At 35.5% G+C, this 15105-nt stretch overlaps 1 protein-coding gene across 1 annotated transcript; it reads left to right on the top strand.

The window, feature by feature from the left end:
* The first annotated feature begins 4539 nt into the window (after nucleotides 1–4539).
* Nucleotides 4540–5475, top strand: LOC102497027 (olfactory receptor 4F15). Its single transcript, XM_006140503.1, has one exon. It carries the CDS (start codon nucleotides 4540–4542, stop codon nucleotides 5473–5475), a length of 936 nt encoding a protein of 311 aa, XP_006140565.1.
* Nucleotides 5476–15105: the final 9630 nt, after the last annotated feature.

The raw sequence follows: 15105 nt of genomic DNA on the forward strand, positions 1-15105 counted from the left end.
TTAAGATAGTTCGCGGGAGGAAAAGCCTGTGGTCCAAACTACTGGAGGCTGAGGCAGAAGGATTGCAACACAGCAAGGCCTTGTCAGAAATCTCTCTCTCATTTTCTCCCTCTCAAAAAAAAAAAAAATCTTGTGTCATAAATAGGCCTATTTAAAAGTTCTCTTGTTCGTGTAGCAAATCACTATTTTTAGTGACTCTGAATATAAAACTGTACTGTTCCTTTGAATGATTGAATCTTTCTAAACATCTGATAACATTTTCCTATTCTGAAATACTTATATAAAATAGCTTATCTTTTTATTTAGGCTTTTGTAATAGTACACGTGTGCACCAGGGAGAGAGAGAGAGGAAAGTGAGAAATCACCTTTCCCCAAGGGAGATAGCCACACAGCAATTCTTTCACCTCCATTCACCTCTCAGAACACACACACACACTTGCACCCGGCATGAGTTTCGAGCCACCAGTTCTAGGACTCAAAGCACGGTCAACCATGTGGGAGTTCAGCACCTTACCACTATGCCATCTGCTGGCCCGTTGTTTGTCTTAATACCCGACTATAATTGCAGGAAAATTCCAGATATTTTGTAATTTCTCTACATGTGTTGTTCAAGGAGAACACACACACACAGAAAGAAAATAAAAAACTTTTTCTAGTTTTATTTCATTAGATTAGTTTCTAGCTGGGAATGTGGGCTGCTAAGGTCTCTCACAGAGGACAGTCAGGAGAGGGAAGTCACTGACTTCCAGATTAATTTCTGTTCCTCTGTCAGAGTGTGACTCTCTTTAGGTCTGATTCTCAGTTTACTCTGTACCAAATTTTCTGTAGGGGCTTCTAGGACCCTGATTTCATTTAGTATGTGTTCTTAAATGTTAATGTATGTGTGAATGCCTACATGTGCTAGAAATCAAGCTAAGCATTCTGGTATACAAAGTTCACCAACAGCTTCCTTTTTTTCCTAAAGAGATCATAGTCCAAAATGAGGGTCCCAGCTAGGTGGCCCAGTGATTAAGGGGCTAGATTCCACATGGTCAACCATGCAGTTTGAGTCCTGGAACCAGCAGCTTGAAAAACACACCAGAATGTGTTTATGCATGCCCAAAATTCCAAGTGGAGAATGGAGAAGAAGAGATTGCAGTGTGGTCATTCCCCTCAAGAGATGCTTTCTCAATTTCCCTCTTTCTCTCTCTGTCTCTGGTGAGCACATGCACCCTATAACAGTTTTTAAAACTGAGGTGGTAACATGCAAAAATTTATAATATATATTTTATGAAGAATGTACAAGGTATAACAATAGTTGATAGAAATCAGTTATGTACTCTGCTTGGGGTCTCCAATGAGTATTTCAGAGGAAATGGTATTTGATGTATGTCTTGAAGGATGAAAGGAAAAAGAGTAACGTGTCCCAGATAATTTGGCATATATCATGTCACATACTCATAGCATCAAGGGGTATATTTATACTTCTTAAACATTACAGACAAATGGACACTATCAGCATCATTCAGCAGTCAACTCAAGTGTATAGAGCTCTGAAGTGGTAGAGTGGGATGACAACCAAAGTCTACTGGGCCTTAAAGTCAATTCCTCTTCAAAATGGCCAGAAATAACACCAGTTAGAGCATATACTCAAAAAGAAAGATGAAAAAAAAAAAAAAAACTATACTAAAGTCATGAAGGGTCTTGTGCATTATGTGTACTATTAAATTCTAATATTCTTTCTGATGAAACCAAAATATTAAATAAGAGAGCAACATGACTACATTTGATCTTCATATAGAGTGATTTGGAAATGAGTATAGAATGATTGAAAATAGAGTGTACTAAAATTATGTAAGACTAAAAATAGAGATCATTCAGAAGGATATGAGAAAATATAAAGACATGAAGTAAGGACTGACAGTGAAAGTGGAAACAAATCTGAAAAATATTTAGAATGAATACTTGTCCATCTGGCATAAAAAGTGAAACAGGAGACACAAGTGTCACATAAATTTCTGGACTGGGACCAGCAGGTGGTGTGAAGGTTAAGGCACTGGATTCTCACATGGCCGACCATAGTTTGAGTCACAGATCTGGTGGCTTGATATTCAAACCAGGTGAGTATGCTTGCATGACCAGAATTCCAAGGAGCATGGAGAAAGGATTGTCATGTGGTCCTCCCCCTGGAGAGGGAGGATTGATTTCTCACTTTCCTTCTCTCTTTCTCTCTCTAGTGAGCTTACATACTTCATGGCAAAAAAAAATATATAAAAATAAATTTCTGGACTGAATATCTAAGAAAATGGTTATGATATTTTTTAAAGATTTAAATAGATGGTAAATAATAAGATCAACCTTGGACATTTTAGCTTTGAGCTATTGGTGATATGTCCATTTATAGTAGAGTTTTAAATATATTAAGTGGATTCCAGAGATATTACAAATGTATACACACACACACTTATATATGTGTGTGTGTGTATAATATGCATTATATAAAATATAAATATGATGAATATTTTTAAAATATAATTTATAGAGAATTTATAATTTATATATATACTGAAATTTTATATAAATAAATAAATATATATATATATATATATGTGTGTATATATATATATATATATTTGGGATTGACACCTAAGTCACATCAACAACCAAGGCTCAGTAGAAGAAAAACAACTCATGTGTCAATGAAAGAAATGAAGAAGTAGCCAGAAATATAGCAGAAAAGTTAAGTGTGCAATTAAACAAATGCTGGAAATGCAGTTGCAAGCATCACTGCCCTATTTATTCTCTTAATCAAACAGAGTTGATTTTTTTCCAATTCCAGACTTCAGAAGGGGAGGCCCTGCTAGCATCAGAGACCTCCAAGAGACAGGATTCTTTTACCATTTCTTCACATTACTGTCTTTAGCACATAGGCTTTCCGCACTCAAGGTTGTTGCACCCATAAGCATCACGTTAATACTGAACACAGGTATAAAGTGCCCTGGAACAAAAGCCTTCTCAAAGATACTTTGTTAATTTGGAAAAGAAACTTTTTCACAAAAAACACTGCTTTACAGCTCATTAGTCATATCTACATTATTAGATACCAATCACGGCCAAGTAAAAGTAGACTATAATGTGTCTAGCTAGAATAGGTGCGTATCCTTCCCCAAAACGGAGGACTCTCTACCAAGTACGAAACAGACAGATGTTCTGTTGGGAAGAAATAGGGATAAAACAAGACTGAGATGGGCAACGTGTCTCACAGTCAATAGCAAAATAAATTTCAAAAATAAAGACCCTCTCAGTAGTATTAAGTTTGGAGAATAAGTAGTTAATTACAGAAAAGTGATTATTGTATGCGATATTTTTATGTGGGACAATAATGTGCTATATCCCTTAACACTTCTCTAAAAAGATTTCCTGGAGATGTGTGGTTATTTCGCCACTGGTAAAGACACTGCTGTTCAGTAGGCTGAGGTCACGTGCAAGCCCCAGGGTTCGATTCCTTACCCACCTTCAAAAGTCATGGTGTCATGTACCTGTAGTCCTAGCTACTTGGAAGCTAAGGCAGGAGAATGATAAGAGAGTGAACTCTTGTCTTAAAAGAGAGAGAGAGAGAGAGAGAGAGGGAGGGAGATCCTGGAACGGCGGGCCTTGAACACAGTGCCACGTTAGGAACATGTCCTCTGAAGTTCTATAACCTCTAAATACAGATCCTAGCTCTGCCACTCCACTTTCCCAAGGCTGTTTCTCAAGTGTAGTTTCTTCCTTCGTAATATAAGGGTAATAAAACAGAACCTCTTATGAAGTCATCAGGATTAAAAGAGATAATATGCTTAACTCAATGTCCTAAAGGTAGGAGGAACATAATAAATGTTACCTGTGATTATTGTCATTATTTATCAGTTGATATCTTTGATTATCATTGTGATCTTTACTATACTTTACTCTCAAATATCTAATCATTTCATTTTAATTGCCATTAATTAATTCACTAATTAAAAATGCTCAAATACCAGAGATGATATCATGTCACGAACCACGTATTAAAACTCTTAAGTCCTGTACACCTGAGTTTCATTTGAATTTTACAGACCCAAGGTAAGGAGCCATGGGATGTTTTAAAGCATTTTTGCCTGATGAGATCTATGAACCGAGTGAACTAAAAAGATATTAAAGGGTTAAGATGAGTGCAAGTAAGAGAATATACAATTTATTTTAGACTATTAATAGTGATGTGACAAGAAAAACAACATTTATTTTGGTGGAAGAACAGCTAAGGAAGAGGCATGGGAAATGATTCAGAGATATTTTAAAGAAAGAAAAAAATTAGTTTGGCCATGAGATGGTTCTGTTTACAAAATTGGCAGTCACATTTTTTTAAAGAATTTTGTTTATTATTGTCATCTAATTTCTTCCATATTCTCCATTTTACTACTCCCAATGATTTATCTTAAATATCAGGAGGGGGGGAAAGTAATCTATGGACATTTTAATGATAGTTATTCCTTTTCATTCTTATCCTCAGATCACTTGAAATCAACTCTCCTGTCCCAGTCAATGGGTGGACTAAACGACTCTGTGGTCACTGAACTTGTGTTACTGGCTCTTTCTTGTTCCAGAGAGAAAAAAATTTTTCTCATCTTGATATGTACTTTGTTTTATTTAGGGATAATCCTAGGAAACCTTCTCATTTTGTTTTTGGTAATTTTTGATTCTCGTTTACAATCTCCTATGTACTTCCTCCTAGCTAACTTGTCACTTATTGACGTGGGCCTTTCCTCTACAACGATTCCCAAGATAATCACAGATCTTCTAAATGAATACAATGTCATTTCTTTCCAAAACTGTATGACACAGATATGCTTCATCCACATCATGGGAGGGGTGGAAATGGTGTTACTCATTGCCATGGCGTTTGACAGATGTGCAGCAATCTGTAAGCCTCTTCACTACTTGAAAATCATGAACCCTAAAACATGTCTTTCATTTGTACTCACTGGTTGGGTAACTGGGGTGATCCATGCTATGTCTCAATTTGGTTTTGTAATAAACTTGCCTTTCTGTGGGCCTAATAAAGTAGACAGCTTTTATTGTGACTTTCCCAAGATCATAAAACTTGCATGCACAGATAGCGCCAAGTATGAGTTTATAGTTACTGCCAACAGTGGCTTCATGAGCACGGGCACCTTCATCCTGCTTATCCTTTCCTATGCCTTTATTTTAATCACTGTCTGGAAACGTTCTTCAGGAGACTTATCCAAGGCCTTTGTCACTTTATCAGCTCACATCACTGTGGTTTTTTTGTTTTTCACTCCATGTGTGTTTCTGTATGCCTGGCCTTCTCCTCCACCATCACTTGATAAAAATCTGTTCATTGTGGACTTTGCTATTACTCCTGTTTTGAATCCTGTCATCTATACACTAAGGAACAAAGACATAAGGGTAGCAATAAAAAGACTACTCAAAAAGAGACCTTATTCCATATTTTGTTGACCACGTGGCTTTTTGGAGTTTTAAAGCTATACAACCAACTACACATTGGCTCATCTCCCCTTCAGATCTGACATAAACAGAACAACTGCATCTCTGCAATCCTAAACCTGCCACTGCTTCATTTGTGAAGTGTGGAGTCATTACCATTACTGTCATGGAAAACAAAAATCCATAGAAGTAAGAACTCAGAGGAAAGCATGATCTACCAAAGGACATTTTAATATTAAAATTTGGATACTTTGCACAGAAAAAAGGATATAATGATATTATTTCCTTTATTCATAAGGCCTAAAAATAAGCTATAATTTTGTTATAGTGAATGTCAAGAAAAATCACATTAAACTATCATATCTTTAGAGTCAATTGTTTCACTTATTTTAAAGAAGACTCAAAGAAAAAAATTTGAGTGCAACTAGTTCATTGGAAGATAATTCTAGAAGACACTGGTTTAGATGTGTAGAAGTGAATCAGGGAAGGAAAGGATGTCAACAGTAGGTATTAATTTCTATCTTACAGCTGTGGACAACCTTATACAATCCTGTCTATGGACAACCTTATACAATCCTGTCTAAGAGACTATATAAACTCTATGGTTTATAGCTGTCCTACTTGGGAAGCAAGGAAGCTATGTATTTCTCTTTTTTTTTTCTTTTTACAATCACTGTGTATCATTACAGCATACCAAATGAATTTTCCCATCATGAATACTCTGTATATTTGTTCAGTCGAAGACACCCATATACACTATAATCAACGGTGGGGAAAAGAAAACCTCTTTAGCAAATGGTGCCAAGAAAACTGTATATCCACCTGCAGAAAGATGAAACTGGATTCATATCTCTCACCATTAACAAAAATTAATTCAAAATGAATCAAAGATCTAAGCTTAAGACCTCAGATTTATAAAACTACTGGTGGAAAACACAGGGGGAACTTTTAGAGACATGGTAGGTGAAGACTTTTTAAGATAGATTTTTGCTATAGGGAGCATGCACTTGCCAAAGAGACACAGAGACAGAGAGAGAGAGAGAGAAAGCAAGAAATCACCCCCACACAGACACATACAGGGGATGACCATACCAAAATCCTTTCTCCTCCATTATTTTTTCTGGATTTTGTTCATGCACACATACATATTCAGCATGAGTTTTAAGCCACCAGGTCCAGGACTCAAACCATGGTATGGAAGTCCAGTGACATAACCATTTTGCTATATGCTAGTCCCACAAAGAATTCTTAAATAATTCCAAAAATTGATAAATGGGATTATATCAAGTTAAAAAGCTTCTTCACTGGGACTGGCTGGTGACATGATATTTGGCCACTGGACTCCCACATGGCCAACTGCAGTTCAAGTCCTGGACCTGGCAGCTGGCTTTCTCACTTTCTCTCTCTCTGTCTCTCTCTGGTCAAATTAAATAAAATTAAATTAAATAATTTTTCAAATAAAAAAACTGCACAGCAAAGAAACAATAATTAAAGTGAATCAACAACCCTTGGATGGGAAAATGTATTTGCAAAGTATGCCTCAGATTAGGGACTGATAAGCAGAATATGCAGGGAACTCAAACAGCTTACCCCCGCAAGAAAAAAAAAAAATCAACCCAATTAAAAGATGGGCTAATGAGTTGAACAAACAACTCTCTAAGGAAGACATATGAATGGCCAAAAAGCATATGAGAAAAATGTTCAACATCCTTGATCATACAGGAGATACAAATCAAAACTACAATGAGATATCACCTAACCCAAGTCAGAATGGTTAATACTATAAAAACAAAGAATGATAAGTGCTACCAAGGCTGTGGTGAAAGGGGAACTCTCCTACATTGTTGATGTGGTTATGTAACTTAGTACAGCCACCATGGAGAACAATATAGAGTTTCCTCAAAGGCCTATAAATAGAACTATTATATGATCCAGCAATTCTACTCCTGGGTATCTACACAAAGGATAAGAAAACACAGTCAGAAAAATATTTGCATATCCATGGTTTTTTGTTTTTGGGGATTTTTTTTTTTGGAGAGGTTTTTGCTATAAGTCGCCTGTGCTCACCAGACAGAGAGAGACAGAGACAGAAAGCGAGAAATCACCTCCCAGGGGCGATGGCCACACCACAATCCCTTCTTCTCTTCCTTCATTCTCCTCTCGGGCTCTTGGACACGCACGCACGCACGCCCAGTGTGAGTTTAAGCCACTGAGTCCTGGACTAAAACCTCAGTCAACTACATGGGAGTCTAGTGACATACCCATTACTCCAACTGCTGGTCCTGCACATCCATGTTTATTATAGCATTACTCACAATTGTTAAGACATGTACCAACGCAAATGTCCATGAACAGATCATGGAACATATACACTATAGAATACTAGTCAGATATAAAAATGGGGACCCTAGCTTTTGATAGAAAGTGGATAAATATGGAAGATTTACTGTTAAGTGAAGTGAGCCACGCTATGAAAGAGAGGCATTGTATGTCCCTACTCAAAAAAAAAAAAATATATATATATATATATGTATATGTATGTGTGTGTGTGTGTATATATATATATATATATACATATATATGCATGTATGCACTCATATATATATACACAAACATATAATGTCAGCACTCTGGCAGAAACTGAAAGATTGGGAGAATTGCATTCAAAAGCATCTCTGAGCCCACCGAGTAGGAGAGCAAAGCTCACCCTGCTGAATTGAAAATAATCATGGACAAGAAGTTATCACGGAAATTAAACGGTTGCAGGCATGTCCAAAGAATATTACAGGGATTTGATTCACTTATGAATCTTGTGATAGATAAATGTGTGGAGAAGGCAACTAGTAGGCAACAGAACAATATTGGAGTGGTGGTAATACAAGGAAATAGTATCATTATTATGTTAGAAGCCTTGGAACAAGTATACATAATGGCTGTTCAACAGAAAAACCCATGTCCCCTCACAAACGGGCCTGTTTTACTATGATATAAAAATCAGGTCATGTACATTTTCCTAACAAGCTTTTAAGTAAAAAATAAATAAATAAACTGAAAGATTGGAAGGTATAAAAGCATGGAGAGCAATGGTGATACTGGAGACAGTGGGAGAGGAATTGGGAAATGGGGTGGGGGAAGGTGAAAAAAGAGGAAATCCAGGTAAACAACATTTAAGCTGTGTACTCATGAGTCTAGAGTAGCTCTGGGGCTTTAAGTCCATCATCATTCCAGGTTTTCCCACATGGTAAGTTAGGCACTTTTGATATCCAAAGAAAAGTTCTTAGGCACAGGATCTCAGCAGCTTATAGAATAAAATAATCCAAATGCTTGAGAATATTAAGTGCAGAGAAATGTGATGAGGCAGCAAATATACACCATCTTCCATGTTTAGAAACACTCATGCTCCATGAGAGTTCATGCCAGCATTGATTCTTCAAATTCAGAAGTATTAATGGAAATCAAATAGGTGTGAACGGGTTTTTATACTTGTTTCCAGGACACATTCCTTATCTTCCTCTTCTACAACCCATTTTATATTCCCCTTAGGTTTATCTAGCACTTATGTTAATCTAGGTCACTTGCCAAGATCGATATCTTCTATAGGAGCATTCTGAGTCCATGGTTCCCATGTTCCTCTCAGGCTGTAATTGACACAGTTGCCCCTTTCCAGTTGTCATGAACAATTGCTGACACAAGAGTATCTTCATGATGTGAGTGTCAATTATACCTGTCATTACACCATAGGAACATGTAAAAGCTTTGTACTTGCCATTCATAACTACTTCTAATAGTTGCCACTAATAACTACTTCTATACTTTAATACAAAGATGGAGTCACAGCATACAAAAGATGTAAATTGTGATATCAGTAGCATTACATATGGGGGAAAGGGAAGTTTAAGTACAAACTTTGTTGAAGTTAAATTGTAATCAGATTAAAAGAGACTTAAAACTATCACATGTTTTATGTGACAAATTAAAAAACTATAGTAAGCACACAAAAGATATTTAAAAAGGAATCAAATTATACTATTAAAAATAATAAAAACAAGGAAGACAGAAAAAATAGAAGAAAGACGCTACAAAGCAGGGAAAAAATAACAGTGGTAATTACACACCTATCAATAATTTCTTTAAATGTAAATGATTGAATTCTCCTATCAAAAGATAGAGAGTAGTCGAATGGATATAGAAAGAAAAAAGATCAAAAAATAAGTTGCCTAAAAGAGATTCACTTTAGCTTCAAGGACCTACATAGGCTGAAAGTGAAGATAATTTATGCAATAGAATGCAACAGAGAACAGGAGTTGACTTTAAATCAAAACCTGTTATAGGAGAAAAAAGGTCATCAGATAGTGATAAAGTACTTGTGATGGTTAATTTTGGGTGTCAGTTTGACTGAATTGAAGAATGCTTGGAAAGTTGTTTCTAAGTCTGCCTGTAAGAGAGATGTCAGACAAAATTAGCAAGTGAGTCAGTGGACTGAGAACGGGTGACCTACCATTAATGAAGGCTGGCACCATCTATTTAACTGGGAGCGTGGAAGGGACAAACAGAAAAAGTAGAGTCCTGTTAACTGCCCACCCCAGATGCTTCCTTGTGCTATGTGTTCTACTCCTACACATTTGCTTGCTCTATCCCTGCTCCTCTACCTGACATTTGGCAGCATTTGTTCCTGCTGGCTACTTGTCCTACATCCCTCCAGTCATCCAGACTTTAAGTCTTGGACTCCAGACTCCTATCAGCGGCTGCTAGAGAGTGCATGGGCTTGTGGCCTCCTGAAGACCCCCTCCTGGTCTTGGACTAGGACAACACCAACTTTCAGAGTCGTCCAATGGCCCCCTTCTGGCTTCAGACTGGATCTACACTAGGCTCGCTGCTTCATCATCTTTCAATTGTTTCCCCAGCTCACAAACACCCTATTATGGGTTTTCTCTGCCTTTTGAGCTTATAAAATAATTCCTATAATAAATATAGATATATAACAATTAACAATAGAATAATAGGAGAATTTAAAAACATTCTTATTATAATAGAAAAAACATACAGACAAAACATCAAAAAACAGAATTGAAAAAAAAATCAGACTCAGTAGCAAAAAATAAAAAACTCATAAATCATGGGCAAATGACCTGAATGGATCTTTCTCAAAAAAGACATGCAAATAACCAACAGGTATATCAAAAAATGCTGAATCTAACTCTTCATCAGGGAACTGCTCATTAAAGCCACAATGAGATATCATCTGATGTATGTGTGTGTATGTGTGTATTTCTGATGGAATATTATTCAGTCTGAAAAAAAGAAGAAAATCTTTTTACTTGCAACCAGATGAGTAAATCTGGATGATGTTTATATTAAATGAAATAAGCCAAGTGCAGAAAGACAAATACTTTATTAATCTCTTTTACATGTAAAGAAATCAAACTCATAGAAGTAGAGAGTAGAATGGTGGCTACCAGAGTCTGGGCAAGTTGGGGTGGGAGATGGGCATTATTGCCAAAAAGATACAAAATTTCTGTTTGGAGGAGTATATTCCAAAGCTCTATTGTACAACATGCTGATGCAGTAAAAGCAATGAACTACATCTAAAATTGCTGAGAGTAGATTTTAAATGCTTTCATCATAAAAAAAAGTATGTAAGGTAATGGACATGTTAATTAGCTTGATTTATTCATTTTATAACATACACATATATTAAAGTGTCAGGTTGTTTACCATAAATACATGTAATTTTTGTCAATTAAAAAAAGAAATGAAAAACAACAAAAAGACCTAACACTTTCAGATTCATAAATTAATTCTTCTATATAATTTTTTAAAGTAAAAACCAATGTGGGAAAACATTTTTAAACATAATAATAAACCAAATTTATTTATTTATTTATTTTAGGTTTTAGCCATAGGATGCTTGTGCTTGCTGAAGAGACAGAAACAGAGAAAGTAAGAAATCACCCTCCAAGGGGTTGGTCATGCTGCAATCCTTCTCCTTCGGTCTCCTCTTCAGACTTTAGGCACATATGCACATGTGCCTCTCCCAATTTTCAGACCACTGGGTCCAAGACTCTAACTGCAGTTGTTCATATGAGAGTTCAGTGCCTCAACTACCACGCCACCTGCTGGCCCCCTGACAAACCAAATTTTAAATAAACAAATGTGTAAGAACTGTGGACAAGAGTAGAAATCCAAATAATTAATACATGAAGAATACTCAAAATCACTAGTAATCAGAGAAATGTCAACTTTAAAATAAACACCGCTATTATGTTTGCGAAAACCTATCAAAGTACAAAATAAATAACATGTAAGGCTGTGAAGAAACTCATTCACGTTCTGCAAAATAACTATGATGACTATGTGAAGTTATAGATTATGTTCATTCATTTGGTAATCATTCGTTACATATGCTTGCATGTATCAGAACATCACATTGTACACTATACATGTATACAATTTTTGATTTCAAAAAATAAAGAATTTAGACTTAAATTTCAGAAAAATCACTCTGTGTTTGTACCTCATGTACAACAGTACAACTTTCACACTGTTTAATGCACTGATGCACTCATCCTGCTCATAATATTGAGTTATTAGAAAAATCATGATGCATTATTGCACTGAAAAACAGAAAAAATATGTCATGACTTTTCTGACAAGCCACAATGCAGTGCACATTCCATTATAAGTGTATTTGGCAATTAGAAAGAAAACTGTGAGTGTAAAAGGCTCTAACTTTTGATTCAAGGCTTTAAGATTCTAAATATGTTGCAGGAAGGGTCTGCTTCACAGCTGTGAAACATGTACATTTACACAAGAGCTTACACTTGAAACTACACTTGTTTTTATTGCTCTATTTCTGTCTTGAAATTCTTGATTTTCTTTTAACAAAAAAATGTACTTTGCATTTGGACATGCAATTATGTAAACATTCTAACTGGAAGCAGGATTTATAGAACTTCATCAAACAACTTTTCAACTTTCATCTGCATTTTTATTCCCAAGTATGCTTGAAGATGTTGAATATGAATGTGGACGATGTTTCTACCATACCCTCTTTCTCCTCTGCCCAACTGGCTTGATCTAGGGTAGAATCACCAGACTTTATCTGTAAAAGGACAAACTTTACGAGATACACAGTGTCTGTCATAAGTACTCACTCAATTCTGCTGTTGTAGCACAAATGAAGTCATAGACAATACAGCAACAAATGTAACTGCGTTCCGATGAGCTTTATTTACTAAACGGTTTTTAGTTTAGATTTGATTCATGAGTCATTATCAACTCCTGATCTAGAAAACATTTTTAGTTCTTTTGTTTAACAGTTAAGTCTAGCTCTATACCTCTTATATTCAGCCAGATTCAACACATTTTAAGAAAAAAAAAATGGTTACAGAGACAGTCATTGATTCATTCATTCATTTATACAAGACATTTGCAGTATTAAAAGATTAATTTTATAAAATATTTGAAAATGTTGAATGAGAAGAAATGAAGAACACCATGTGATTATTCCTGTTGCATAAATCCCCTTCTTCTAAAAGTCTGGCCATTGGGTTTAATCTATGAATGAGGGTATCTTCATTGGGTTTACTCTATGAATGAGGGTATCTTCAACAACCATAGATGACTTCTTACAATCAGTTCATGTAAGTAGGCTCATGGCACCACATTTCCATTCATAAATGGAACTTATGTCCTACCCACCAGCACAGGAAATATTCTTAAGCCTTTCTTCTTCCTTTACCTCTCTTCACCAAGTAATCTTTCTGATATTTTATTCTTTGGGGAAAATTAATACAACTCATAGATCTAGTTCCCAAGAGAAATCAACAAGTCTTGGTTATTAGGAATCTAAGACGCATCAATGGGTCACTTGCATCTAGTACTACTAATTAACTGTATTCTCACTGGGAAGAGTTATATACTTTTCTCTTACAGGTGATTACACTACAGAGAAGAAATCAAGGTGATCAGTTTCCCAATGCTAATGCTTAAACAGAACAGGTAAGTCAGAAAAATTCTAATCATGAGTAGTACCACAGAAACCTTTTTTCATATTTCCCTTCAATCTTCCGTCTTTCTATTCTACTTTTTTGCTTTCCTATTTTCCTTCTCGCTCCAGTTATTTCAAGCCTATGGACATTATTTTTACAATTTTAATCACTAAATAATATTATGCCTGAAGAAGAGATATTTCTAAAAGGATTCACATTTATTTTATCTCTTTCTTGGTGACATAGTTTTTCAAGAGTCTGTATGCCTCATAACACTTCTCATTCTTCATATAATACTTCACATTTGTCACTGTGGAGACCAAATGTCCATATCTTGTCCATTTCATTTTCACCCATGCTCCTAACAGATAGATTATTCCAAGGAAGTGATTTTCTGCTGTCATATAGGAAATATTGGTCCTTATGCTTGGCATATTTGATACGAAGGGAGTGAAATCTATCACCTATCTACCGTCTCTCTTCGCTCTCCCTCTTCCTTGCTCTGTCACACATACACGTGGTAGTTACAGATGGACTTCTTTTGACACCACATTCATAGTTTTTGCTACTCTTACTAAACCACCATTTCACACCCAGTAAATGACATCTATTAGGTGCACTAGGAAGAAAGCCTGGATGTTGTATTCCAAATTTTAACCAGTATTGTGTATAGTTCCTTATTTAGAGAAAAATCAACATATGTGTTAATAAATTTTGATCAAGTAATACAAAACTTAATGAAAAATGTGTATTACGAAAATTTATGTATGAACTGCAAAATGTCTTGCATCAAAGTAAACTCAGTCTTTAATTCATTTTTATATAAACTTTTTGAAGTCCTTTTGTATAAATAATGAGTAACTGAATGCCATTTCACAGAACTCTTACATTGCCCAGAAGAGCAGGTGAGTTATGCACTGAAAACAATAAAGAGCATGAAAAAAAGCCACTCCTTAAACTTATCAGTCAAATTTTATTCCTAAATTATCTTATTTTTTGCAAAACCTGTTTGAAAATGTCCATGTTTCTGAGTGCTGAATCTAAGATACCCAGCAGGAACAGCTATCACATCTTAAGGGATGCTGCCTGAGAAGAATTTTTGTTTCTTTATTGTTTTTTTTTTTCTAAAAAGGGAAAAGAATTAAATTATCTTTCAACTGGCTTAAATATACTGACTTACTACTCCATGCATGAACTCAATATTTTAGGACTAACTAAATTTTAGAATCAGCTCCTGATAAGTCTTGAACAAAAGATGGGATCTTTTTTAAACAGGATAATCACTATTATACTATAGTATTTAGAGTAATGGGTAAACCTGATCCCATGACACACTGTTTTTTTAATTATTTGTTTTATTTTATTTATTCTTCTTCTTTGTTTTTTTTTTTTGTTTTTTTTTTTTGTTTTTTTTTTAATTTGACCAGAGAGAGAAAGAGGGAGAGAAAAAGATAGAGGAAAAGTGAGAAAGCAAGCCTCCAGGTCTAGGACTTGAACAGTGGTTGGTCATGTGGGAGTCCAACACCTTAACCACCACACCACCCCACAACATACTTTTAGCCTTTTTATTTATATGGATTGCCTTGTTCCTATATATTTTCCCCTATATAGGGGGAAAATCATTTAGGAATAAAATTTGGTTGGTAAGTTG

The sequence above is a fragment of the Tupaia chinensis genome, unplaced genomic scaffold (genome assembly GCF_000334495.1).
Source record: "Tupaia chinensis unplaced genomic scaffold, TupChi_1.0 Scaffold000037_19, whole genome shotgun sequence".
Classification (NCBI taxonomy): Eukaryota; Metazoa; Chordata; class Mammalia; order Scandentia; family Tupaiidae; genus Tupaia; species Tupaia belangeri.